At 53.8% G+C, this 26,254-nt stretch overlaps 2 protein-coding genes across 4 annotated transcripts; both read left to right on the top strand.

Moving 5' to 3' along the window:
* The first annotated feature begins 3,042 nt into the window (after positions 1–3,042).
* Positions 3,043–8,726, top strand: PAFAH2 (platelet activating factor acetylhydrolase 2). 2 transcript variants are annotated; one of them, XM_049821046.1, is made up of 11 exons: positions 3,043–3,099; positions 4,063–4,168; positions 4,413–4,563; positions 4,826–4,922; positions 5,068–5,136; positions 5,254–5,368; positions 6,766–6,879; positions 7,252–7,343; positions 7,458–7,628; positions 7,749–7,897; positions 8,122–8,726. In XM_049821046.1, exons 2-11 carry the CDS (start codon positions 4,079–4,081, stop codon positions 8,214–8,216), a joined length of 1,143 nt encoding a protein of 380 aa, XP_049677003.1. In that variant the 5' UTR covers positions 3,043–3,099; positions 4,063–4,078; the 3' UTR covers positions 8,217–8,726. The 2 variants fall into 2 exon arrangements, with proteins under 2 accessions (XP_049677003.1, XP_049677004.1); XM_049821047.1 differs by lacking the exon at positions 6,766–6,879.
* Positions 8,727–20,144: 11,418 nt separating this feature from the next.
* Positions 20,145–24,694, top strand: STMN1 (stathmin 1). 2 transcript variants are annotated; one of them, XM_049820913.1, is made up of 5 exons: positions 20,145–20,207; positions 21,826–21,896; positions 22,669–22,841; positions 23,617–23,808; positions 24,195–24,694. In XM_049820913.1, the coding sequence occupies exons 2-5, from the start codon at positions 21,884–21,886 to the stop codon at positions 24,261–24,263; spliced, it is 447 nt and encodes a 148-aa protein (XP_049676870.1). In that variant the 5' UTR covers positions 20,145–20,207; positions 21,826–21,883; the 3' UTR covers positions 24,264–24,694. The 2 variants fall into 2 exon arrangements, with proteins under 2 accessions (XP_049676870.1, XP_049676871.1); XM_049820914.1 differs by lacking the exon at positions 20,145–20,207 and adding an exon at positions 21,264–21,513.
* The last annotated feature ends 1,560 nt before the right edge of the window (positions 24,695–26,254 follow it).

Here is a 26,254-nt window from a genome sequence, read left to right as displayed (position 1 = left end):
GGGTGGGGCCCTGAGGGAGGGGAGGGGGGCCGGGGCTCCGCAGGGTCCCTGCGCCGCCCGCTCGTTGCGGGACCCCACGCGAGGGCCGTCCCACGTCCAGTGTCCCCCCCTTCTTCGCGTTCCTGCTGGCGGGGGCGTCCGGTGGCGAGGAGCCCCGAGGGGAGCGGCCCGTCCCGCTGGTCCCAGCCCTCGGGTGCTGCTGCCTTCAGCCCACCCCCAGCCCCTCTGTGTCCCGGAGCCCCCCGTGGAATCCCCTAAAAGGGAAGGGGCAGTTATAGGGCAGCGATGGGGTCACGATGGGGCAGCGATGGAGGAGCAGGGAGAGGCCAGAAACATAGCTGGGGCCATCTCCACCAGTGACCCCCTCCGGGCACCAGTGACACCCCGGGCACCAGTGACCTCCCCTGGGCTCCAGTGACCCCCCGTGGGCTCCTGTGCGACCCCCGGGGTCCCAGCACGGAGCGGGAAGGGCTCTTTTGCACCCTGACAGCTTTTGCCTAAGTCAAACCCGGCTCCAAACCCATCCCCGCACGGGAGACAGGGTCACGGTGCAAAGCCGGTGGTGGATTGTGGGGTTCACTCTCCCACGGGGCAGAGATGAGGGTCCCAGCGTGGCCTGATCCCCCCAAATCAACCATCCACAGCGCGTGGCTGTGAGAACTCTTGAGGGGGTACCTGGAACTGGAGCCAAGCGGGAGCGTGGGCCGAGTTAATTCCTTTAAATCAAACCCCCCGTAAACGCCACGCGAGCCCAGCGTGGGGGGCAACACGGTGGGCAGCAAAGCCAACTGGTCCCCAGCGCTCCCCCCCCAGCAGCACCCACATAACCCAGACCCCAGGGGTTCACCTGTGGGACCCCCCCCACACACACACTCTTGTCCCACAGGTCTCGAGCGGGAACAGCCCCGAGCAGCCGGAATCGCCGCCTTGAGCAGCTCCCCCACCATCTCCAGCCAGGCCCCTCTCCCACGGGTGGCTTTGCCAGGGTGACGTGGGGGTGCTGAGCCCCACGGCAGAGAGCCAGGCGTGGGCTGGAGCGGGCAGCAGGGCAGGTTGGGGCTCGCGTCTCCCACCCCATCCCGGCATCCCCAACCACCCTCCGCCCTTGCCCCTCCGGCCGGGCAAGCCGGGACGTGACGGGATGCTGGATTTCATCCATGGGTGTAACAACCTGGCCGGCCTCAGCCTGCAGGTGAACCAGCCTCCGGGGGCAGGATGGGTGCTCGGCACGGGGCAGGGTGCCGCAAGCCCCAGCTGGGCCCCTCGGGGGTGGCGGTGGTGGTGGGTACGGGCTGGGGTCCCCTCTCCTTGCCCCGGTGGCCAGGTGGGACCGGGTGGGACACACAGAGTGACAGCCGTTCGGTGCTCAGCCCGTGCCTCAGTTTCCCTGCACGCCCATGGGACGTGGGGCTGCGTGCGTGGCAGCTCGGCAGGGACGGTTTTTACCAAATCTTTGGATATTTATTTGCCAGGCCTGGCCAGCTCAGCCCCGTGGGGAGTTAATCCCCGGCCACCGAGGGGATTACCGGGGCCCGGGGCTGCCTTAGCTGCAGAAAGCGGATTAACGGAAGGACAGGGAACGTGGGGATGGGCAGCGGGAGCCCCGGGGCTCTTCTGGTGGGGGGGACATGGGGACAGTCCCCAGCCCTTGGGGGGCAGGAACGCGGGTGGGGTGCAGAGAGGGACAGGGCAGCCCTGGGGTCAGGGTGCTGCCCGTGGGCAGGGCCCCCCACAGCCCCCCCACGGAGGGACCGCGGCTGCGATGGGGAGACTGGGGTTGTGGCTCGCACTGGGAGCTGTGGTTTTTGCACTGGTGGGACTGGGAGCTGCATCTTGTATTGGTGGCACTGGGAGCTGTGATTTTGCACTGGGGGCACTGGGAGCTGTGATTTTGCACTGGTGGCACTGGGAGCTGTGGTTTTTGCACTGGTGGGACTGGGAGCTGCATCTTGTATTGGTGGCACTGGGAGCTGTGATTTTGCACTGGGGGCACTGGGAGCTGTGATTTTGCACTGGTGGGACTGCGAGCTGTGATTTTGCACTGGTGGCACTGGGAGCTGTGATTTTGCACTGGTGGGACTGCGAGCTGTGACTTTGCACTGGTGGCACTGGGAGCTGTGGTTTTTGCACTGGTGGGACTGGGAGCTGCATCTTGTATTGGTGGCACTGGGAGCTGTGATTTTGCACTGGGGGCACTGGGAGCTGTGATTTTGCACTGGTGGGACTGCGAGCTGTGATTTTGCACTGGGGGCACTGGGAGCTGTGATTTTGCACTGGTGGGACTGCGAGCTATGATTTTGCACTGGGGGCACTGGGAGCTGTGATTTTGCACTGGTGGGACTGCGAGCTGTGATTTTGCACTGGTGGCACTGGGAGCTATGATTTTGCACTGGGGGCACTGGGAGCTGTGATTTTGCACTGGTGGGACTGGGAGCTGCATCTTGTATTGGTGGCACTGGGAGCTGTGATTTTGCACTGGGGGCACTGGGAGCTGTGATTTTGCACTGGTGGGACTGTGAGCTGTGATTTTACACTGGTAGCACTGGGAGCTGTGATTTTGCACTGGGGGCACTGGGAGCTGTGATTTTGCACTGGTGGGACTGCGAGCTGTGATTTTGCACTGGTGGCACTGTGAGCTGTGATTTTGCACTGGTAGCACTGGGAGCTGTGATTTTGCACTGGTGGCACTGGGAGCTGTGATGTTGCACTGGGGGCACTGGGAGCTGTGATTTTGCACTGGTGGGACTGCGAGCTGTGATTTTGCACCGGTGGCACTGGGAGCTGTGATTTTGCACTGGGGGCACTGGGAGCTGTGATTTTGCACTGGTGGGACTGCGAGCTGTGATTTTGCACTGGTGGCACTGGGAGCTGTGATGTTGCACTGGGGGCACTGGGAGCTGTGATTTTGCACTGGTGGGACTGCGAGCTGTGATTTTGCACTGGTGGCACTGGGAGCTGTGATTTTGCACTGGGGGAGCAGTGGGGGCTGTGTCCTGTACTGGTGGCTACTGGGAGCTGTAGTCCACGTGCACGCGTGGCACTGGGAGTTGTAGTGCAGGGCGCACTGGTGTGTGCTGGGAGCTGTGGGCCGGTGCACTGGTGAGTGCGGGGGCGGGCTGGGGAGGGGGAGAATGGGGGATAGTGGGTGCTGAGGGGGGTGGTGCTGGGAGTTGGGGAGCACAGAGGGAAACTGGGAGCCCTGGGAACTTGGGAGGGACACTGGGAGCCGCAGGGGGAGCTGGGGGGGGGGGCACTGGGAGCTCTTGGGGAGCACTGGGAACTGCGGGGGTAACAGGGCACTGGGAGGGGTACTGGAAGCTGGGATGGTAACTGGGGACGCTGAGGGGAGCACTGGGGGCTGCGGGGAGGGCTCTGGGAGACGGGCACTGGGAAGTACTGGGATGTGTAGTTCAGCTGGGGATACTGGGAGATGTAGTCTGGGGACCCAGCGCATACTGGGAGGTGTAGTCCCAGGCCAGGGCTATACTGGGAGTTGTTGTTCCCCAGTCCCGGGGGCTGCTGGGAGCTGTAGTTCTGCACTGGGGGGGGGGGGGTGTGCAGGGTTCCGTCCGTCCGTCCCCCCCCCGTGTCCTCAGTGGCTCCCGTGGGTGCTGAGGGCTGCGGCCGTGTCAGCCCCACACTGACCCCTTGCTCGCACGTCCCCAGTGCCACCCCAGTTCTGCAGTGTCTGGCCGTGCTGGTCTCCCCCCAGACCTCAGCATCCCTGGGTGCAAGGGGGGGGGACACAGGGACGGCTGCCCCCCAGCAGGGTGGCCATGGGGCAACCGACCAGCCATCAGCCCCGCCGTCCCGCTCCGGCAGCCCCCAGGAGAGAAATGGCAGGGTTTCATCCCTGAGCATCCCCAGGGGGTCTGGGAATTCCATGGGGTGGGAATTGGGAATCTCGTTTCTCCTCTCGCTGCCATGCCAGTGTGTTTGCTTGGCACGGCACTGGGGGGATGCCCGGGGTCTGGGCAACAGAAGAGGGGTGGGGGAAGGAAGAGGGACCCAGTCGGGGTCCGCCGGGTGGGGGACGGACGCTGACCCCGTGCCTCCACCTAGGTTCGGCCGTGGCAGCATGGGGGGAACACAGTCGCTGGCGCTGCCCCCGGGGAAGGGACCTCACCAGGTGGGCTGCGCGGATGTCATGGTGGGCCACACGCGGCAGGTACGGGACGGGGACGGGGACGGGGACGGGGATGGGGATGGGGATGGGGACGGATGGGGACGGGGACGGGGACGGGGATGGGGACGGGGACAGGGATGGGGATGGGGACAGGGACAGGGATGGTGATGGGGACAGGCTCCCACGCACAGCAGGGTGGCTGCAGCCAGCTGAGCTTGCCGAGGACATGGCCACCGCTTCTCTGTGCTGTCCCCACCGCGTTCCCCCTTCCTCTTCTCTTCCCCAGGGACTCTTCCTCCGTCTCTTCTACCCCTGCCTGCCCCGGGCAGGGGCCGAGCGGCCGCTCTGGATCCCACGCTACGAGTACTGCCGTGGGCTCGCCGACTTCACCCGCCGCAGCCGGCTCTGGTGCGCGCCCCTGTTCAGCATCGCCATCGGTAAGGGGCTGACGGGCACCACATCTCCCCCATAGAATCATTTAGGTTGGAAAGGACCTTCAAGATCATCCCTGGGTGCTCCCCCATCCCTTTAGGGACCCACTCCCTTAGCGGGGTTCGAGGCCACCAAGCCCATCCTCTGTGCTCGGGGCAGCTGGGTGGATGCTACAGGCAGGGACGGAGCCGAGCGGGGACCTGCTGCAGGAGCAGCACCCCGCTGCCCGTGTCCCCCCTTTTCCCGGGGGGTTTCTCTTCCCCACAGGCTCCTGCAAAGTGCCGGTGAGCTGGAATGGCCCTTTCAAGCCCTGCAGCAGCGGGTACCCACTGATCATCTTCTCCCACGGCCTGGGAGCCTTTCGGTAGGATGAGACCCGAGAAGGGCTCGGGGCCAGAGCCAGGATGGGGACACAGGTGTCCTGGGCCTCCCATGGCCCCGCTCGGACCTGCCTTGGGTTGGCAGCGGAGCCCTGACCCTGTTCCCCCCCAACCCCGGCTCCCTGGCAGGACCCTGTACTCCTCGGTCTGCTCGGAGCTGGCATCCTGGGGTTTCACGGTGGCGGCACTGGAGCACAGGTGGGTGCCCCGGTCCCCACCGAATTTGAGAGCCGTGACAGGGCTGGCAGGGCATCGTGTCCCGGGGAGCTGGCGGTGTCCCCCGCGACACGACTGCCTGCCCTCCTGCCGCTGCAGGGACCATTCTGCCTCCGCGACGTATTTCTGCAAAGCAGAGGCTGGGAGAGAGGAGTGGATCCCCTACCAACGGGTGCCCCAAGGGCAGAAGGAGTTTTATTTCCGAAACAAGCAGGTACCAGGGTGGGGGGTTAAGGGTGGGCAACCTGGGAGGCGTGAAATCCCTCCCGCAAGCCAAGCTGGCCCCGCATCCCTGGGGTCTTCATCTCCTGCCTTCCCCAAACCCATACCACTGTGATGCTGGGGCTGAGCTTTCTCCTTGTAAGCTGAGAAAAATATATTCAACCTGTTTATCTCTGTTTCATGGGGTCCCTCTGTCCGACTCCAGCTGACTCCGGCAGGAGCCGGGCTGGGCTTTGCCGTGTCCGGATGCTTAATGCCACCCGCACCCCAGGGAGAAACGGGCTTTCTGCCCAGCCCAGCGCCGCAGGCTGGCAGGGCTCCGGACCTGCTGCTGGGTTTGTTCATGCCCTGATTTTTGTCCCTATGGGATTACCCCAGACAGCTGCTTGCTGAAGAGCAGGAAGGTTTCCTGCTGAGCCAGGTTCCCCCCTGCTCGTTTCTGCCTCGATTAAAAGGACAACGTTGAGTCAAGATTTGTCGTAGAAAAGCTCTCTAGGAAATGCAGTGGTTGGAGGTGCTTTTGGCAGTCTTAAATCACCTCCCAGCCTCTTATTTTTGCATACAGTCTGTCTCACGGCACATTGCATGAACAAGGGAAAGAGTTTTCCTATAAAGATGAACCCATGAACATAAATGTTGAGGGTGAATGAGAAATAAATTATAAATAGAGAGAAATGGTTGCCAGGTCAGCCTCAGTTATGGCATCATCTATGTTGGAGGAAGCAGGGAAGAGCGGAGAGAGGTTTTCATCTGAGTTTTTTTGTCACTTCTCACTTTGGGGAAAGGCCTTTAAACGTGCACAGCCAACAGCATTTGTGTCAGGGGAGCAGAAGACATAGTCCCAAAGTAGATCCAGGTCAGGGCTTCCTCCCCCCAAATCAGTGGTTTGGGCTTTTGAGCTGCTCCTGGATGGAGCCCCCGAGCTGGGTTTCAGGGTGACGTCCAGGTTTGCTTCTGGCAGCTGGGGTGGGACGGGGGGTCTGGGCTCCCCGTGGGTGTTTGCACCGGTGGGTGGCTTCGGCAGGCTTGGCTGGGGGGGCAGCTGGCGAGGAAACCGGGCTCTCCCTCCCCTGCGCGCTCCGCTGCTTGCTCCCCAGAGCAGAGGTCTTTCGCTCATCTCCAGCCATCTCTGCTATCAGATTAACTGAATTAAAAACAAACAACAAAAGAAATCATTCCAATAAATTCACCACATCCCCGCAGGAGCCGCTGCGGTGCAGCCTCTCACTTGCTTTTACGTTTGCCGTAATTCAGGGAAAGCCTCGTCGGGTCTGAGAGCTGCAGTTTTGGAGGGACGAGTGTGGGTGGATGTTGGGGGGAGGATCTGGCCCCAAACTTGTGGGGTGGAGGGGCTGGGTTAACCGGGGAAGAGGCAACTCTCACTCCCAGGTTCACCAGAGAGCGGAGGAATGTGTGCGAGCGCTCCGGCTCTTCGAGGACATCAGCAGTGGTAAATCTGTCCTGAACGTCCTTCACCAGGACTTTGATCTCTCTGTGCTGAAGGTATCTGGGTCTGTCTGTGCTGAAGGACCAGCCAGGGGGATCATTTGGCTGATGGTGGGGGTGGGTCCGGGTGCCCTTTGCTGGCAGGATCAGTCCTTGTTGCATGAGTCCCTCCTGGGACAAGCAGGGTCTGTGCAGAGCCACAGCCTTCCACCTCTTGACTTCTTGGTGCCTCTCTTCTCCTTCTTCTCCCTCGTGCATGCCAGGGAAGCTGGGTTCCCTTGCACTGGCGGTGAAAACTGGACACGGCATCCCTTGCAGAGGGCAGAGCGGGGGGGCTTTGATGATCTTTCCTTGACTTTTTCTTCCCTGATTAGGGACCTTCTGCAGCGGCGTTTGGGCACAGGCTCCTCAGCCTTCTCCTTTTTGCAGGACAGTGTTGATCTGACCAAAGTCGCTGTCATGGGCCATTCCTTTGGCGGGGTGACAGCAGTGCTGGCCTTGGTAAAAGAGCCCAGCTTCAGGTAAGCCGCAGCAGGGACCAGGAGCCGTGGGAAGCTCCAGGGACATGTGGGTCATCCCGGTGGGAAGGGAAGCTGTCGTGTGGGCAGCAGTGCTGGGCATCCATCCTGCTGCAGGTGTGCGGTGGCTCTCGACGCCTGGATGTTCCCCCTGGAGAACGCGCTATACCCGAAGGTGCCCAAGCCCGTGCTCTTCATCAACACCGAGAAGTTCCAGACACCAGAAAGCATTGCCAAAATGAAGAGACTGAGCTCCAGAAACAGCCAGACGAAGATTATAACCATCCTGTGAGTCAGGGGCTGGGGGCACCGACCCGCCAGTACCCTCCTGGGACCACCTACGAGCTGTGTCCCAGAAGGAGGACTTCTCCCCAGCTCCCACTGAAGCAGATCCCTTCCCTGTCCCAGGGGATCTGTGCACCAGAGCCAGACTGACTTCACCTTTCTCACCGGGAAACTCATCAACCGCTTCCTTGGCCTGAGGGGGACCCTCGACCCCTACAAGGGTCTGGACATCACCAGCCGGGCAGCTCTGGCCTTCCTGCAAAGGCATCTCAGTACGGCGTGGGGTGGACGGCACGTTGGCCGGGGGCTCGGGAGGGCACGAGAGCTCCCCCATTTGCAGGGGGCTGTGGGGCGGCCGCTGCTTCCCTGGGCTTGGGTTTGGCGCTTCCCATCCCGTTGCACAAAGCAAAGGGGTCTGGTGGCTGCAACTCCTTTATGCCTGGAGCCAGGCTGATAATTGCTGTAGTAACCCTGTCACCATCTCTGCTCCGTGCAGACCTGGAAGAGGAGTTCGATCAATGGGACAACCTCCTCGAAGGCATCGGAGACTCAGTTGTTCCAGAAGCACCGTTCTGCCGCTCCAAGCTGTAGCCTGCTCCGAGGTCGCTGGTGGGAGCTGAGGAAAGCAGCTACTTCTTGTCCAAAATGTGCCGTGCAGGAGCCAACAAGGGCAGGAGGACCCATGGGGAGAGCAGGACCCAGGGACCATGCTCGTAGGATGTCTGGTGGCCGTGGTGCTCGGCGAGCGTGCCAGGAGAGCCCTCCCTGCTCAAACGCTGCCTGTTGTGGCTGCTGCCTGCAGTGAGGGCGGTGGGACTAAGAGAATAAAATCCCCAGGGACAAAGACTGAGTTGGCTGTCTCTTGGGCCGGAGGTGACACCCTGCTTGCATGCAGAGGGTAGGTGGGCATCGATCCCTCGCCGAGGCTGGCTGGGTCTGCTGCAGCTGTGGCACATCTGGCAGGAGCAGGCAGGTCGGTTGCTGTGGGTTGGGTGTAGTTCAACCACAGCCAAAAAGAACCAGCGCAAAGAGATGCAGCATCAGGGCTCCAAGCACAAAGGTAATGAAAATCTTATCGTCGTCCTGGAAAGCTGGCCAGATTGCTGACTCCATGCCTCAAATCTGAGAGTAAAAAGAAAGAGGACAGTATAAACATGGGACTCGCTGGAGGTATTTCTGAGCACCCCAGCAGTGCAGGGACGTGAAACGGGGACTGGGATCAGCCGCGGGGATGGAAGGAAGGAAAACAGCCCAGCCTGGTTTTGCAGCATGAAGACCAACGCTGCTGCAAACAGGCACATGCTGGCGGTGGGAATAAGGCACTTTGGAAGTACCTATACCACATTCCTGGGTAACGCCAGAGACGTTAGAGCAGGGGGTGCTTTTTAAGGGGGGGTCCGATCCTCAGCTATCCTGAAGCTGGCAGAGCTCCATGGGTTTACCCCACTGGAGACCCTCCCCAGGGTCCTCGCTGGCACTGCGGCCGGAGAGGCGGCCGGCAATCCTGGACATGCCGCCTCGGCAGCTGCTGGGAACATCCGGGCTCCCGGCACACCATCTGCTTTTGCATTGTCCCCGCAGCCGCCGGCATGGCATTCCTGCTGGGGGATGCAAGGGGGGACGGCAGCGGCAGCCTTGGCTTTGCTTCACCTCCTGCCATCAAAGAGAGAAGCTGCAGCAGACGACAGCGCCCGGTGCAGGATTTCCTGGGGTGCCGAGGATGGAGGAGAGAGGAGTTTGGGTGGCACATGCTATTCCTCACCCAGTGACAGCGGGTGACAGGCGCCAGCAAAGCCCTTCTCCCAGGGGAAGAAAGGGGAATGGAGAAGCAGCATCTCACTCCTCCGGTGCCCGAGTTGTTTGTGTCACCGTGATGGCCATGTCCTCGCCTCGCTGGTGGCCCCTGGCCCCTCTTAGTCGAGGGCGAGTCCTAGGGCTGAGGATGCTCCGGGCTGGCCTCTGGGGGAAGGCAAAGTGCTGTGCGGTAGCAGAGGGGACATCTTTCAACGTCTGCTCCGTTCTCCAGTGACACAAAGGACTGATGTGAACAGGACCACAAGACCCTGGTGCTTTTGAGGCTTGGAGATATTTTTGTTTGTTTTAAATGTTAAACACCATTTCTAGCGCTGGGAGCAGGCTGGGTTGTGACAACCCAGGGATCCTCAAGACCGTCGTGCTGAGATGCTGAGGGTGGGTGGCGGACATTCAAGGTTGATGTATGCGATGAATCGTGTGGGTGAGCCGGGGGGGATGGACAGAGCCCGTCAGGTCCTGTTTTAACAGTGAGAGACAGTGACTGGTGCAGAAATCAAATCCCATTTTCCTCCCTGAATTAGCATGGCAGGGGATCTGTGCTGGCAGCTACAGGGGAGCAGCCCGGTCGCGGCTCCAGCACGGCACAGCTGAGGCAGGCTATAAATTCTGCAAGGCTCTTATGTAAAGGCTTTCGGGAAGGGGGTGGCAGAAACCGACTGTGCTCAGAGGGTGACTCTGACATTCGTTAACCCTTTGGTTCACAGAAAGCCATTTATTCCCATCACCAGTAACCTTGGGGCTGGGGGGAGCAGGGAAGCGGGCAGATGTCCTTCTGCCTGGCCCTGCATCCCTTTGCTCCCCGCTCCAGAGTCGGCCTCTGCGCCCAGGACCATGTTCCCAGTTGTGTTTGTGCCTCGGGAGGAAAACCCAGCTGGAAGAAAGAGGGGAGTTCAAAAACGCTCTAGGGTCACTTGGGGCAGGGCGGACACCCTCTTTCCTCCACTCTATCGGCCCCTCTCTGCTCTCTGTGGGATGTGGTAGTGTAGGAGCCCTCTCCAAGCATTTTCCTACTTCACTGACTCACTGCATCTGCTTGAAAATCCAGCCCAGAGCCATCTCTTCAATCAGGCTCCCCTTGCAAGCGGCACTTTCCTTCAGATCCCCATTACATGCTCCAGCCTTGAGGCCGGAGGCAGCGTGCATGAAAGATGCGGCACAAATCCCTGGCGTAGCACACGAGGAAGGTGTTTTCCCCACGTCCCAGCTTGCTTGGATTGCTTTGCTGGGCCTGAGAGGTCGGAAAGAAAAGGGCTGGGACACCTCTGCTGGAGGCAGCGTTTCCCAGGCCAGCCATCATTCCCTGCCACGTGCCCGGGCCAGCGACCGGAGGAGAGAGCACTCCAGTCTTTGGGGTGGTCCGGGCTGCTCCAGGCTTGCCTGTGCCACACTGGAAGGTTTTCTGGCAAAAAGCAGGAATTAAGGGTTAGCCTGGTACGCTATCTGCCACAGCAGCCTGTCGGCACCAGCTCTTGGTTGCCACAGAGGTTTGGGTTTGAATGTGAACTAGCTGGGTTTTATACCTGTAAATCCCCCGTGTTTTATCCACAGAGGGATTTTGCTTCTCAGGGACGTGGGAAGGAAACACCGACTCCGTTATGTTGGGGATGTCAGCACCCGGGGCACCCGCCTGCAGGTTGGCAGCCCAGCCATCCCCTGCCCTGGAGGGTTGTGCGTTGGAAAGAGTTCACTTCCAGCCAAGCATTTCAATGGGTCTGATCTGCTTTAATATTCAAACCGGTGGCTTTAAAAATAAAAAAAAAAAAAAAAGCTGCCCATTTATATTCCCCTCACAGCTGTGCTTGCAGCATGGCTGGGGTATGAATGGACGCATTCCTCTTACCCACGGCTTATCTCCGCAGAGCAACCTCCGCTCTCCGACCCGCTTCGGCTTCAAAGCTTTCCACTCTCCGGGCTCAGGGCTGAAATCCGACAGTGTCAGCACAGACCTGGCTTGGAGCTCTTAGTATCTTAGAGCTGAGAGTCTTCTTCTCATCCTCCTCCCCACCCCCAGCTCATCCTGCCTGCGGCTCCCTCCCTCCTGGGAAGCCCCTTCCAGCCAGCAGATCCCTCCCCATCCCGCCGCACATGCATGCAGCAAACTGGAGTTACCAGCTCCAGCCTGCCGCAGCACTCGCTGCCGCTTAGGAAAAAAACTCATTTACTCAATTGAAGCTTCTCTTTTGATTTAATTAATGCAAATTGAGACATGTGTTAAAACCTCCTTGTAATTACCGCAACACTGTCATGGTTTTGGGTTTTTTTCCCTTTTTCTTGTATTTTTAAGGAAAATAGTAAGGCCTGGATTCACAACAGCTTCTGAAGGTCCACGGCCCTGCAAGCTGAGCGCAGTGTGTGCAGTGAGAACCGCACGAGCTCTAGTAGAGGAGCTCAGTGTCTGGCCGTGGGCTGTGATACCAGCCCCGAAGACCAGCGCAGACGCAGGCACAGGGCTGACCCCGCTCCCAACCTAAACCCGGGCAGCACCCTCTTGAGCAGAGTTCCTTAGATTCCTTTGATTGGTGAGTATATGCTTGTTTTTACATTGGTTTTTCTATTGGCAAATCAAAACTTCGCTCTGGGTGAAGTTCTGAAGAAAAATCGAGTTTCTTAATCTCCAAAGGGAATTGTTCTCATCTAGTGCATCAGCTTCCAGTCCGTCTTGAGCGGAAAACCCCGGATGCTCGCAGTCAGGAGAGATTCAGCTCAACTTTGCCATCTTCCCAAGCACCAGTTCCTCCCATGCTGGGTTACAGGGCAGGACCAGGGCTCTGCTGGGCAGGCAGACCCTTCGGATCCGGCGCAGGGCACGTGCTTGCTGGCTTCGAGGTGCGATGCTGCAGGGCTGGGCTGCAGGCGTGATGCTTGCTGAGTTCCCTGGCCTTCAAAACGCAATGCCGCAGGCTAAGAGGGCTCCTGTTCTCTCAGCCAGCAGCATCGAGGGTATTTTGAGAGCACAACTGTTTTTTTGATAGTTTTCAATCTGCAGCAGAAGCCCCATTTCAGGCTGGAGCTGTCTGTTGCTGACCCTAGAGATGATTCCTGAATAAACAGGGGAAAAAGGGACTGAGAAGGGAAATGGAGGTGCTGGCGGAGAGAAAAGGCTGTGTGAGGTCTCTCCAGTTCCAGGCTATTCTGAAAAAGCCCCTGAAACAGATTGGAGGGATCGGGCTTGGTCAATATCCAGATTTCCTCCATTTTAGGAAGGACAGGCTGAGCTCAGCCCTGCAGATGCCAGCTCGTGCTTTGCACCCCAGCGTGGTGGTGGTGGAGAGTGGGGGGGGGGGGGGGGCTGGGCAAGGCGGGGACCCCAAATGTCCCACGTCCTCCTTTTTAACTTTTTGGCTTACGTCTTCACCCCGGACCGGGGTGCACGTAGGTGCTGAGACTGTCAGCACCCCTCTCCGGGTGACATGGTGGCACCGGACCCCCCAACCCACCAGCTTCAGGCTGCCTTCGCCTGCTCACGTTGATAGCGACTCTCTAACGACATTCATCACGCAAGGCCTGGGTTGGGATTTTTGTGGGGGGGTTTGGGGTTGTTTTTTTAATTAAAATAAAGCACTTAATGTTGGCAATCGCACCATAAGGGTGTCTTTCCGGGTATTGATTTTAGTGTACAGCAGCAGTTTGCTGGTTTATTGCATAAAAGAGAGAGATGTGTCTTTCCTCCAGAAAGGCTGGCTTTGTTTGCCTGTTCTCACAGCTGCAGTGGATGTGTTTGGTCTTTTTTCTTTTAATATATATATTGACCTATTATGAACTCAAATTACCGGGAGGAAAAGGGATCAAAGAGCACTGAGCAAATATTAAGTACAGGTATTGTTTCCACAGCTGGTATTTCTGAGCTACAGGCAGTGGGTGAAGAGCCAGCGGGAGGGAGTGGGAATTAACCCATTTTGATGCAGAATTGTCAGTGGAGGTGGGAGGGGAACTGCTTATTGTCCTGAGAGGTTCTAAAGGGTGAAAGCATAGATCTGGACCTCTTCAAAGTCAAAAGGTGCCATAAAAAAACCCCCAGACTTCTTCCCTTGGCTCACAAATCCTGTGGGAAGAGGCAGGTTTTATTCTGCCCACGGTGTCTGACAGATCTCGTCCATAAACAGCACCTATAGATAATGCCACGGAAAAATTAGCTGTGGCTGTTGCACTGGGCAGGTCAGGATCTCCTGCATTAGCTGAGCATGGGGTGGATGCAAGGAGAGGGGGGACGCTTCAAAATCCTGCCTTTTGATCTGAATGCACTTGAGAATTGCAAACCCACCTGCTCCCCAAGCAGCAGATCTCTCTGAAAAATAAGTAAAACCTGTTACCATTTGGCTGCATACCGATTTTGTCAGTGAAACAGCAAGCAGCCCAAGAGCTCTGCATTGAGCATTATTTTCAAATTTGCTCTTAGTGGGAACAGGCTCAGTCTGGGGGCTGTTACAAGCTCATTCATATTGTTTATTTGACATTGGGAAAGTCATATTCCTTTAAGAGGATTTCCATCCCTGAACTCCTCCCATTGTGACACTTCCAAGCTGCATTTTGTCTTGAAAGGGTGGGAGTATTTTTAACTATATCATGCCGGGGAAGTATTAATAGCACAATAGGCTTGCTGAGCTGCTGGTAGAGCTGAATCCATATTTTAAATTCAAAGAACTAATTAGGAACTGGGGAATAATTAGTGCTATACCCAGCTTTTCTTTCCCCCCACTCCATTTTCAAAGAGCCAAAGCAAATGTCTTTACTGGAATCTTCTATAGCTGTTGAATATTTTATGGCTTTCCAATGTATTGCTATTCCATGTGGTTGTCAAAATCACGCTGTCTCCTTTGCTCTATCCCAGCTGAAATGGCTGACTCTGACACTTTTGAAATCTAATTAGTGCATCTCCTGTTGGCTCACACGCAAAAAACCCCAACCCATAAACCCTTTCTTCGTGCTTCTCTCCCAGCCACTCGCTATCGCTCTGTGCAGCGTAGTTATTTTTGAACCCTCGGCAGTGAGTTGTTTACGGGCTTCCTTGAATAGCAAAGCTCTTCGTGCTCCATATGGGAAATGCAAATTTGTGGACTCCAGTTAGGAGCAGAAAGGGAAAAGCAGCGAGGATGCAGAGAAATGGGTCGAGGCTCCAGGCTCACTTGGGAGCTACGGGACCAAGGAGGGGGGAAAGCAACGTGAGGAGATCTCCGGGCCAGCTTTCATTGTGTGTTTCTGGACATAGTGGAGGTGGAAGCCAGCAGCCACATAGATTTGTCCTTGTATTTGGCAGGTAGCTGCTGGGAGAGCACAACTGCACATTAGCGTCTTGGAGGATCTGCTGGTGCCGTGAGGAAAACAACCAGCTCTGAAATTGTACCCGCTGTTGGGAGTGGCTATGATAGCTCTCCCTCGTGTGAAGTCTCTGGTCTCTAATAATAGTTGGGCTTGTGCTGAAGCCTTTTCCTCGCTCTTGCCTCTCCCCAGCCATCTGTTTTCAAGAAACTTGTGGAATTCATGTCACTGAGCTCTTATCCATATTTATCGGAGGGGCAGAGACTGGCTTACAAAGCTAAAAGCTGGGAGAGAAGAGTAGTCAGAGATATAGAAGTAGTTTGATCATGTAAAAGTTAAGAAAATGATCTTAGGAAGCAAAGAATGAAAAACATGCCAGAAGATCTACCAGCAGGCTGGGAAGGGAACTCTGCTGTTCCTTTGCCCAGGCTGGATCAAAGGCAGACCTCACTACTTAGGAGAAAGACCAGATCTCGTTCAGCATCCTGGTTGCAGTCAGGATGAAGGTGCCCATGTGTCGGTACCACAGTCACTGCCATTACTTTAGGGGGTGTTGCCATTTCAGCGTGTTGGAGAATTTTTTGCAAGGACAGCAGAGTGCTTGTGGGGCCTTTGTCTTTACTTCATTAGCAGCTTAGATTATTTTTCTACTCTAGAGCCTTGTCAGCCCTCATCACCATAGTATTTGGATATCATGCAATACAGTCCTATGACTGCATTTGTAGAGGTGGGTATGACATTTCAGGGTTATATTGCCCCAATATCAAAGCAATTAATTTATATTTTCGTCTCTCTTGCTGCAGGCACAATCGCCATCTGTGGTGAGTGCTTTTACTTGCCTCATTTTGTGGAGGAAATAAGTGAGTTCGAGTGAATTTCTCAAAACACAAACTAGCTATGCAAGCCAGGCGCTTCATCCGATTTGAAAAAATTAAATCATTTTGAATAGCAAGTGCAAATTTGTTCCGAAGGGAACACTTTCTTTAATGGTGTTTTTCAGCATAAATATAGTATCAGCCTAAACACCTCCAGTAAACAAATACAAATTACCTTAAATATTTCTTGCCTGTGGAAAAGCTTTCATTGTGAGGGAGACACTCCCTAAAAGTCTTGTTTTATTCTTCAATTCCGTGGACTCCTCGGCTGCATTTGGATTAAAATGTATTTTTATCTGAAGATCAGTGAGACCTTTGCAACCACTAATTTTCCTTGCGAGACCTTTGTCGGGCAGCAGCATGTCAGTACTGAAGATGGGTAAGCTGCAGTGTGGCGAAAAATTTGCTGAGGGTTAATACAAAGACAGAGAAACACGGATAGAAAGAAATCTTGTAAGCCCTTCTTTCTACCTCTGAGAACAAGTTTATTTTAAATTACTGTCTCTTCTAGCAGGTTATTTATTAAATCACTTAAACAGATTGACTTGGGTCAAATAGTGTATTGGATTTCTAGTTTTAAAATTAACTTTGCTAATGCAGTGACTGTTACCAGTCTTAGCAAATGCTTGCTAATATTACTTACCAAGGTGCTTTAAAACATCCTCTGATTAACAAATAAGCTGTCAGTCCATCCACCGCGAATGCTTAAGGGTGGCAATTTAATACTCAGAAAGCACATTTTCTTATTGGAGATTAAATATTTTTGCAAGTTAAAAGAGCTGCCGTGGGCTGAGTTGTCACCTAATTATGTCAGTCTCTTTGTGGAATATTTTGATAAGCACATCAGAGGAGATGCTTTAATCTTTATGCTAAATCTGATCACGTCACGTCCTAAATTCACACGTACAAGGAGTCCTCCTGATGAGACCTTGACTTATCTGTTCCACTGAGAGCAGAGCATGTTGAACCAAAGCTGAGGGGCCTCGTGTTTTGCCTGTGCTGAGAATGAGCCCCCCTTGAGCAACCGGTGGGCAGTTACAGCTGTGGCTGCGAGTTGCACGAGGGCAACGATGAGAAGTGGGTACAGATACCACCGGCTGGGATGCGTCTTAGCCACTGACCCTCAGAGTAGGTCATATTCCTAATTTATAGAGGCTTTGTCCCTTTCTACTTTGGGAATAGCTTCAGCAGATTCTGCTGTGGTCCTTTATTTTCCTCAAGATGCACAAATTCATCTGGCTGATGTGGTTAGATTTGGGCTTGAAATGGTATCTTCCTTCTTGAGCCCTGTTTTGGGGCTAAAAAGTGACATGTTGGAGGAAATTTCTCGTACTGCTGCTTGCTCTTTTTTTGGAAAAACTGGAATTCTAGCAAAAAGCTTTTGTTGATGATAAGGAATCCAGTAGACAAAAACTACCACAGCCACATGCTGCCAGGCTCGACGAAAGAAGAGTCTGTTTAGAATTGCAGTAAATGTGTCGATAAACACAAATCAAATGCAAATTAAATAAAAGCTTTTCATATACTCCATTCTCCTTGAGATCAGACAAAAATAAATGCCACATAAACAAATGGGTTTTATGAACTGTTCCAAAAATAAAACCACTCTTGCAAAGAGGCCAAAAATGAGATCGTCTCCATGCCTTTCCAGCTGCTAGGAGCTGTTATTTCCCTTTGTATCACGATAATACTCAAAGATTTCGGTTTAAATTGAAACCAGTTGTGGCAGGTAGGGTAAAGGGGTTGCTGAAGAGTCTCAACCTAAGTGCCACAGCATGGAAAATGCCAGAGCTGAGAACAGAGCACGAATCTGCTTCCCAGCTCAGTGCCTCTCGTCAATAAACCTGTGTTGCCTCTTACATAGGAGAGTTCTTATCTGAAAGAAATATCTTTGGCTTTAAAGCCAATCTGCAAAGGAAGGTAAGTTACATTCAGGTCTTTTTTTTTTTTTCCCCTCTCTCTTTTTTTTTCCCTGTGAGAAGCCCAGGAAATAAGATGGAAAGCGCTGAGAACAGACACTGCATGACTCGTAGTTTTATCTCAGCCTGCATCCCTTCTTCAAAAGCGGTAAATGATATTTCATCATCATCTCTCCAGGGGGTGAGGACTGACTAAAGGCAGTCACACAGGTACCAAACAAAAAGCCCCAAGCCCAGGAAGCCTTGTTTCCTCTGGGAAATCCTGAGATCATCCCAGGATAAGCTCATTGATTTTACTAAAAAGCATTAATATTAAAGCATCCAACACACTGTTGATCTACATGGGTGATAATTAATAAATGATAAAGTAAAACACAGGCTGATGGCATGATCTCTTGGCTGCTTTGTCTTCCAGCAACATTTGATGCAATTTAATCCAAGCACTCAAGATGTTTCATTTAAAAACATGTGTGTTCTATGTGATACCTATGTATATACCGCTGGTATTGAGCCAGGAACCCCATGAATGTACCAGGCGTGACCCTGAATGGCCAAGCAGCCAAACCATTTTGAATCTGAATTCCCTTCAATCCCACAAAAAGGTTCTACCATGCTGCTGGAAAATGGCTCTTCCCATGCCCAGCGAGCCACTCCGGCAGAAACCTCTCCCAATTCTAGCAGCTCGGTGGCTGGATGTGGTTTCCATGGAAATAGACATCAGATCAGCAAAAAACAGGGCAAGTGTTTAAAATAATCTCTGTTTTGAAAGCTTTATGCATTTCTGTCACAATATTAACCTTCCTCAAGGTAGGATATTTTATTTTTTTTTGGTGCAAAATCCTTGGTTTTAAGAGTGTGCACAACAAGGGTGGGTCCCCCCAGAAAAGTCCTTTCTTTTTCTGGTATTTAGGGTACGGAGACTGCTGGGCTGGGCTTGCATTGTAGCAGAAGATTTGTGTTGTTCTCCGGCCATCTGCCTTTTGTGCCTAGTGACTCTTGGTGTAACTCAAGTGACTGTAGCATGGAGACTACCACAGGAATTGTACAGAAGTCATTTGTATGGAACATGTGAAAATGCAGCCAGTTCATTTAAAGCACGTTTGGGAGCGAACCACTTATCTACGCTTGGCAATAGCGTTGTCTTGAGAAGGGAACTGCTACAATGCAGCCCTTAGGACAAGAATGGATCGTCTTTGCACGGCCATTTACTATGGAATCTGCATGAACGATGGCTTTTCGGGATGTGATTTGACTTGCGGGTGCCACCCTAAAGGAGAGGGTGGCCATGTGGCTGTCCACCAAAACACACTGCCAGGGGCTGTGGGGTCAGCGCGTTGTCAGACCCACAGATCCTCTTTGGGGTTGGCCTGTGGGGGCTGTGACCCTGAGGTGACCAAAGAAACATGGTGGTCATCTTGGTGATGACCGAGAGCCCTGAGGTTATTGTGGCCCTGAGATAACCAACTGGCCCTGAGGTGACCATGCCCTCATGACCATGGCCCCGAGATGACTGTGGCCCCAAGGTAAGTGGCAATGACCCTGAAGTGACCATTGGTCTTGAGGTGATCAAGGGCCCTGAGGTAGGTGACCATGGCCCTGAGGTAAGTTGCCACGGCCTTGAGGTGAGCATAGTCCTGAGGTGACTGAAAGCCCTGAGGTAGGTGACCATGGCCCTGAGGTGACCATGGCCCCAAGGTGAGTGGCCATGGCCATGAGGTGACCATGGCCCTGAGGTTAAGTGGGCATGGCCATGAAGTGACCACGGTCCTGAGGTGATCGTGGCCCTGAAGAAAGTTACCGTGGCCTTGGGGTGAGCATAGTCCTGAGGTGACCGAAAGCCCTGAGGTAGGGTGACCATGGCCCTGAGGTGAGTGGCCATGGCCATGAGGTGACCGTGGTCCTGAGGTTAAGTTACCATGGCCTTGAGGTGAGCATAGTCTTGAGGTGACCGAAAGCCCTGAGGTAGCTGCCTGTGGCCCTGAGGTGACCATGGCCCCAAGGTAAGTGGCCATGGCCATGAGGTGACCATGGCCCTGAGGTAACTGTGGCCCTGAGGTCAGTGGCCATGGCCACGAGGCGATCATGGCCCTGAGGTGACCGTGGTCCTGAGGAAAGTTGCCACGGCCATGGTGTGACCATGGCCCTGAGGTGACCATGGCCCTGAGGTCAGTGGCCGGCCCCTAGGCGACCACCTGAACCACAGCTCCGCTCCCATCAAACGCCCCCGAAAGAACGGGCGACGCTGACCAAACGAGGCCACCGCACCGCAGCCCCGCTCCTCCCCACCACCCGGGGGTGGGAGACAAAGGGAGTCCCGCCGCCCTCCGGCTGCGGGCGGAGAGGGCGGTGCGGGAACGCACGGCCCCGGGGGGGCCCGCGGAGACGAGGGGCGTCGCGGTGAGGTCCCGCACCCTCCACCCGGGCCCCACCGGGCCGCGGGGGTCGCCTCCCCTCGCCGCCACCGCCCGCCCTTGGCGGACTACGTGTCCCGGCATGCAGCCGAAGGTGGGGGGGGTTGTGTGGGGGGGAAGGCGGCCAGGAAAACGGGGGAGGGGGGCTGCGCGCCCCCCCCCCCCCCCCCTCCCCGGCGGGCGGCACGTGCCGCCGCGCTCGGCCAATGGAGGCGGGGCGGGGCGGGTCACGTGCCATTGTTTGGCGCTTTTGTGCGCGGCGGGGCGGGCGGGAGCGGAGTGTGGCTGGAGCGGCGGAGCGGGCAGGTGGGTGCGTGGCGGTGGGGCTGCGGGTCACCCGGGATTGGGGTGGGTGTCCGCGATCTCTCGGGTGGTGGGGTAAGGCGGGGGTGATGGTTCGTGCAAGTCCGGTGTTCCGTGGGGATGGGCGGCGGCGGTAGTACCGCAGCCGAGGGGGGTCTGAGGATGGGTGTCAGGGCGAAGGGGGTCGCCGGCGGCTCCGCAGCCGTTTGCGGGCGCTTGGGGAGGGGGTTCCGCCCTTGTCTCTTTTGTCCCTTCTCCTCGCGGGGGTCGCGTCCCCGCCCGCCGCCCGCTTCTCGAGCGTCGCGGTGACAAAGGGAAGGGAGACAATGGGCGGGTGGGCGTCCCTAGCCCACCCCCACCGCTCCCAAATCCCGCTGGGGAAGGGGGTGTCTATTGTCCCGGGAGCGGGCGACGCTCTGTGAGGGGCGACGCCCTACTCGCGGTAGCGGCGCCCCCTCCCCTCCCTGACAGGACCCCGCCATTGTTAGTGGGGAAGGGGCGGCGCCCGGGCGACCGCGCCCCGACGCCATCGAGCTCGGGGACCCGCCGTTGAGCCCCGCTTAGCGGCGGTGGGACGACGGTCCCGTTTCTTTCCTCCCACCCCCCTTCCTCGCCCCGGTCCCTTCCCTTTCCCCTTCACCCCGGGGTAGAGGCGGGGGCCCGCACCTGCGGCGGGGGGCGGCAGGTGCCCGGATGTTACCGTTGGCCCCGCCCTCCCTCGAGCCCCCCGCGCGCGGGCGCGCGCTCTCTCTCTCTCTCTCTCGCGCGCTCTCTCTTCTTCCCTCCCTCCCTCCCCGGCGGTTTGAATTCGGTGCGGTGAGGAAGGCGCGTGCGGAGAGGGGGCGGGGCCTGCGCCCGGCCGCGCGACGGCCTCGGCGCTTATTGGTTGGTGGCGGGAGGGGGCGGTACCTTTGGGGGCAGGGTGGGTGCGCGGTCCCAGCGCCGCCCGGTCGGGCGGCGCTGGGACCGCGCACCCACCCTGCCCCCGCTTCATTTTCGGCTTAAAACCTGGAGGGGGAAATCCCCTTTTGGGGTTTTTAGAGCGCTTTGTGGCTTTTGTAAAAAAAAATTATTACGTCCCTTTTTAACAGGGGATGCTGGGCAGCGTGTGTGCTCCTTGTCTGTCGTGATGTGCAGCATCTGGCCTCAGCTGCACAAATAAAATCGAATTTTGAATGAGCTCGATGCACGCGTTTAAGATCCTCTGGTAGCAGCGGGAATCCTGGCTGTACTGTCCTGTTGTGTGCCATATTTTAATTCAGAGAGATGTATCTGCTGTGTGCAATATTGGTGAAATATCTGTAGCCCTGTAAGCTGCTGAGTTAATGGTAGAATGGGAGTCTTTGCATATCTTATTTACAGTGGAGTAAAACAGGGCCTGAAAATGCCTGACCATACAGTTGTACACACAGATCCTGCAACACCAATAATAGAGAACCTCTCTCCTAGCCAATATACATCAGCCTCAGCCCCACAGGCTGACTGGAATTACTGACAGCAGTAACCTACCTGACTGTCTTTTGTTCAGCAGGCCTAATTATGCTTAGCAATTTTTATTAGGAGTTAGAAGAAATGACATTCATGTACTTGCTGTTCAAAGGCGTGTCTCTTTGTTATCTAGGAATCCAACCGATTGAAGTTCTCCCAGACTTGGCTTCTGGAATCATATTTTCTTGGTCATGGCTACTTCTGGTATGTAGTATTATGTACTAAATGCTCTTGTGTCTTTTTTTCTCTTAATTTTCTTAGAAAGAATTTTAAAATCTAATATAGTAAAATAAACTGTCATCACCAAGCTTTTCTCCCATCTCTAGGCTGCTTTTGGAGAAGCTGTTAAAACTGGGTGCTTGTGAAAACATACTGAAAGCCCTCTCAGACTAGGCTGTTAGCAGATGGGCTTCAGCTCATCTGCATGCCATCTGCTCCGTTAACAGAACTGACTATCATCTAGACATCTTGGTGATCAAAACTGGTGTGCTGGTACAACTGACACCGTGCAGGGCTGACGTGCCTGTTGATAGGTGTTTGAAGAGAGAACACTGGCTTACATATTTCTTTGAAAACTGGTTTCATTTCTTGGCTATGTCAGGTCTTAGGCAAACACCTTGAAACTCATCCTCAGACTTGTCGTTGGAGAAAGAGGGTTTTTTTGTTTGGTGTTGTTTTGTTTTTTTTACATTTGAAGTACTGATAAGATTGTTTTGAGGACCCTGGATATTAAAGGCTAAAATAAAATGTCAGGCACTTGGGTGATGGTACTATCAAGGAAGAATTGCAAACAGAATTGCCTGCAACATTTTTGAATGCTGTTGCTGCTGCTTAAAACAAAACTGTCAGCTCAGATGCTAACTGTCTCCTTAAGTGAGCTTTGTGGCATTGGATTTTTGAAGGCTATTGTTCAAGTTACCTAAGCCAGGAACTGGCTTAAAGTACTGTTTGTTTGGTTTTTTTCCCATGTTCCTAGATATTCAAGTGAAGGAACTGGAAAAGCGTGCCTCTGGGCAGGCATTTGAGCTGATACTCAGTCCCCGCTCAAAAGAAGCAGTTCCAGAATTCCCTCTTTCTCCCCCAAAGAAGAAGGATGTGTCATTGGAAGAGATTCAGAAGAAGTTGGAAGCAGCAGAAGAGAGACGTAAGGTAAATTTGAAACAGCTTAAGTGAGCTCTGCTCAACTAGTCTGTGCAAGCTGTGTTGTGTGTTTGTTTTTTTTAAATTGTTCCTTGGGATAAGTGATTAGCAGTCTGTATTATGGTAAATGGAATATTAATTGAGCTTTGTTGGAATCTCCGGGGCTCTTATGAACCTTTGTTATGGTCTGCAAGGCCATAGCTTTGTTCCCAAAGTGACCTTGAATGGTCACTTGAAAAACTGGGAGAAAATGTTTAGTTGAGAGGGGATGCTCTTTCAGGATGAAATTGTTTTTCTTGTCTTTAACATCATACAGATTCATTTTCTCCTAGAAAATGTAGTGCTCAATCTGTAATGAGAAAGTTTGTGAATATGTCTGACTTGATATAAGATCTTGCTGTTGAGATGTAGCTTGAAGCCCTTGACCATGCAGAGGCTTACTAGTTGAAGTGCAGCCTCCTGTTTGACCTGAATCCCAGTGATTCACCATTCTGAGAAGCGAGAATCTTCTAGGAAAGATCTGTCAATGTAAAAAAATCCAGAAAAATCCCATTTAACAAGACTTGCAAGTAATGACAGAAACTTAACTTTCCTGGTAGCTTGTAATGGTGAAAATGTGGGTGGGGGAAGCACCAGGGAGCTCTGTCCTGCATCACAATGTCATGCTGTTCTCCAGTAAAATAGCAGAAAATCTCTTCTCTGGGGAGTTGTGGGCAACTCGACTGTAGTTGTCTCTGTAGTTCATCTGTTTTATGTTCAAAGCATGCATCCTCTGTTTTGTTAGTCTCATGAAGCAGAAGTCTTGAAGCAGCTAGCTGAGAAGCGGGAGCATGAAAAAGAGGTGCTTCAGAAAGCAATTGAAGAAAACAACAACTTCAGCAAAATGGCAGAGGAGAAGCTGACCCACAAAATGGAAGCTAACAAAGAAAACCGTGAGGCACAAATGGCTGCTAAACTGGAACGCTTGAGGGAGAAGGTGGGTGTAGAGTCCCCTTTCCCCTTTGGGAGAGAGTTTGTCCATGCTCCTTACTGTGAAAACTGGCTAAATAAAGCCAAGAGAGGGGGCGTACTATGAGTAGATGGACATCCTTGGGAGTTCTGTGATGGTCTGATCTTGAAAAATTACCTGCAAAAGACTTTGCAGAAATCCTCCTCTTGGGGGAGAGGGGATGGATGGAGCTACAGCAATGTCTCACTCTTCTCCTGGCAAGCTTCATCCTGTAGCTCCCTTCAGTAACCTAGAGTCACAGGTTCCTGCTGTGTGCTGGGGGGTGGGAAGCAAGCTGGGGCTTGCTGTGCCAGCCCAGAGCCCTGCCTCTCTGCGCCTGGGCAGCTAACTGCTTCCCTGCTGTTGTCTTTCAGGACAAGCATATTGAAGAGGTTCGAAAGAACAAAGAAGGCAAAGACCCTGGTGAGGCTGAAACTGACTGACTTCATTCTGGAAACTGACTCTCTCCCCCTCCTCTAAATATCCAAAGACTGTACTGGCCAGTGGTTTTATCTTTGGTTTGTTTTTTTTTTAAGTTTCTAGAAACTGATGTAGAACTGTAAAATTAGATCCAAACTGTACACTTTCTTTGGGGGCTAGAGGGGAGACTTTACATGTTTCACTTTTTCTAAAGTGTTGTCTTTCCAGTGTAGCTATCTTCTTGTTGCATCCTTTTCTACTCCAGGGCGCTTGCTACTGGGTTGATGGCTAGTACTGTATCAGCTCTGTAAGACATTTGTGAAAGGAATATGTAGATTACTGTTCCATGATGAATATCTGTTACACTTCAAAAATCTGACTCTGTCCCAGTCTGCTAAAATACTGCTGTAACTGAGTGACTAAATAAAGCTGCACAGTGCTGTTATCATGAGAATTACTTCTAAAAGTGACATGAGAAACAAAATCAGTTGGCTGAGGTCTGCAACAGGCATCCTTATCCAGTGCTGGGTGGAAAGGTCTGCAGCAGCACTTTTCCTTACATCCATGGGCATGCTGCATGACTGCCTTTTCCCCTAGAGCACATTCATTGTCTTAATTTTACAATCAGAGCTTTGTTTTGACACCTCAGCAGTTGTCAGCTGTTGTGTCTTTTTGTTAAAAAGAGTTCAGAACCACCTCCCTTTAGATGCTGAGACTTCAACAAACAAGTCCTTGTTACCACATGACTCTGCTCCGAGCCTTTTTTTTTTGGTAAGGGTTTCTAGAAGATGACTTGTGCTATTGAATGGTGACTTGTGTACCACTTCTGCAATGTCAGAAACCTGTTCTGTGCTGGGATCATGAGCTTCCCCAAATTGAAAATGTCATTGTGGATAAGAATTATTCTGCTGCAGATGTGTTGGGATAGTACACTGTGCCACAGGGCAAGTCTGAAGATAAACTCCTGCCCACAATGAGATGTGTATCATCTATGGTTTTTCTGGGGTGTGTGAAATGGATACAACTGTGCTTGCACTCTGAGGAAAGATGCTTATTAGGTGAATTGGGTACAAAGTTGCTGTGCTGTATGGGTGTGTTAAAAAAACAAAACAACAAACAAACCAAAAAAACCCAACAAACCCAAACCCTTCCTCTAAGGACATCCACAGGTACTTGTGCTACTCTGCAGCAGACAAGGTTGCAATTGGGGTCTGTGAACAGCCACCCAACGTATTCAGTATAAACACTCCGTTCTGAAGTATTTTGCTTCAGTAAGTGCGTTCCCTCAGAGGGAGGAAGCTTTGGGTTTCACAGCTCCTGTTGATGTCAAACACGAAGTAGCACTGGTCTTGGGGAGGCACACTTGGTCCTGTCTTCCCCCTTTTGTGTCCTTGATCTTGAGGCTTGGCTACCAGGTTTGTTTTCAGGTGAACTCCACACCTGGGGCATCTGGCACTGCCCAGGTGACAGACTTGCATCTTCTGAGGATGGAAGAGCTGGTAGGGAATTTTTTTCTTTTTAAGGGGCTAATTGAGTCCTGGACCACTTGACTTGTCTTCTGGGGTTTGCTAAAAAAGGAACCTCAGTCTAGAAAGCTTTCATGCATCATATTAACCACTTTTGATTGCATCAGAGTTATACTTAACCAAAAGCTGATATTACATTGTTTGAGTGAAAGAAGAGCAGTGAGATAAAGCCAGGCTTGATGCTCAGGAAGGCTGCGATCAGATCCTTTCCCTGAAGGATTTTTAGAAGTGTTATGATACTTCATCATTTAAGGTAAGAGAGACTGTACTTCTACATGTTGGGGAGCAACCACCCATCTGCAGTGGGGTCATAGTGTGGTTTTGGGGTTTTTAATGGTGTATCAACGTTGTGTAAGACGAGAGCAGGGGATGTGGGTCGGGATCCACCCAGGGAGGTGGTGAGGATGGGGGAATACAGAGCTGTGCTTTGAGACCTGCTACATAATGTGGTTAGGAAAGATGCTGAGTGTCTCTAGTACCACAAAATG

This window comes from Accipiter gentilis, chromosome 17, assembly GCF_929443795.1.
Source record: "Accipiter gentilis chromosome 17, bAccGen1.1, whole genome shotgun sequence".
Taxonomy (NCBI): domain Eukaryota; kingdom Metazoa; phylum Chordata; class Aves; order Accipitriformes; family Accipitridae; genus Astur; species Astur gentilis.
Note: the sequence above shows the minus strand (reverse complement) of the source record. Positions and strands in the feature narration are given on the sequence as shown.

Bases quoted from the DNA above. Each gene is read 5' to 3' on its own strand.
- STMN1 (XM_049820913.1), top strand. The intron at 22,842-23,616 runs GTAAATTTGAAA...CTGTTTTGTTAG, and splicing joins CAGCAGAAGAGAGACGTAAG to TCTCATGAAGCAGAAGTCTT. The intron at 23,809-24,194 runs GTGGGTGTAGAG...GTTGTCTTTCAG, and splicing joins TGGAACGCTTGAGGGAGAAG to GACAAGCATATTGAAGAGGT.
- PAFAH2 (XM_049821046.1), top strand. From the start codon at position 4,079: ATGGGGGGAACACAGTCGCTGGCGCTGCCCCCGGGGAAGGGACCTCAC. The intron at 4,169-4,412 runs GTACGGGACGGG...TCTCTTCCCCAG, and splicing joins TGGTGGGCCACACGCGGCAG to GGACTCTTCCTCCGTCTCTT. The intron at 6,880-7,251 runs GTATCTGGGTCT...TCCTTTTTGCAG, and splicing joins TTGATCTCTCTGTGCTGAAG to GACAGTGTTGATCTGACCAA.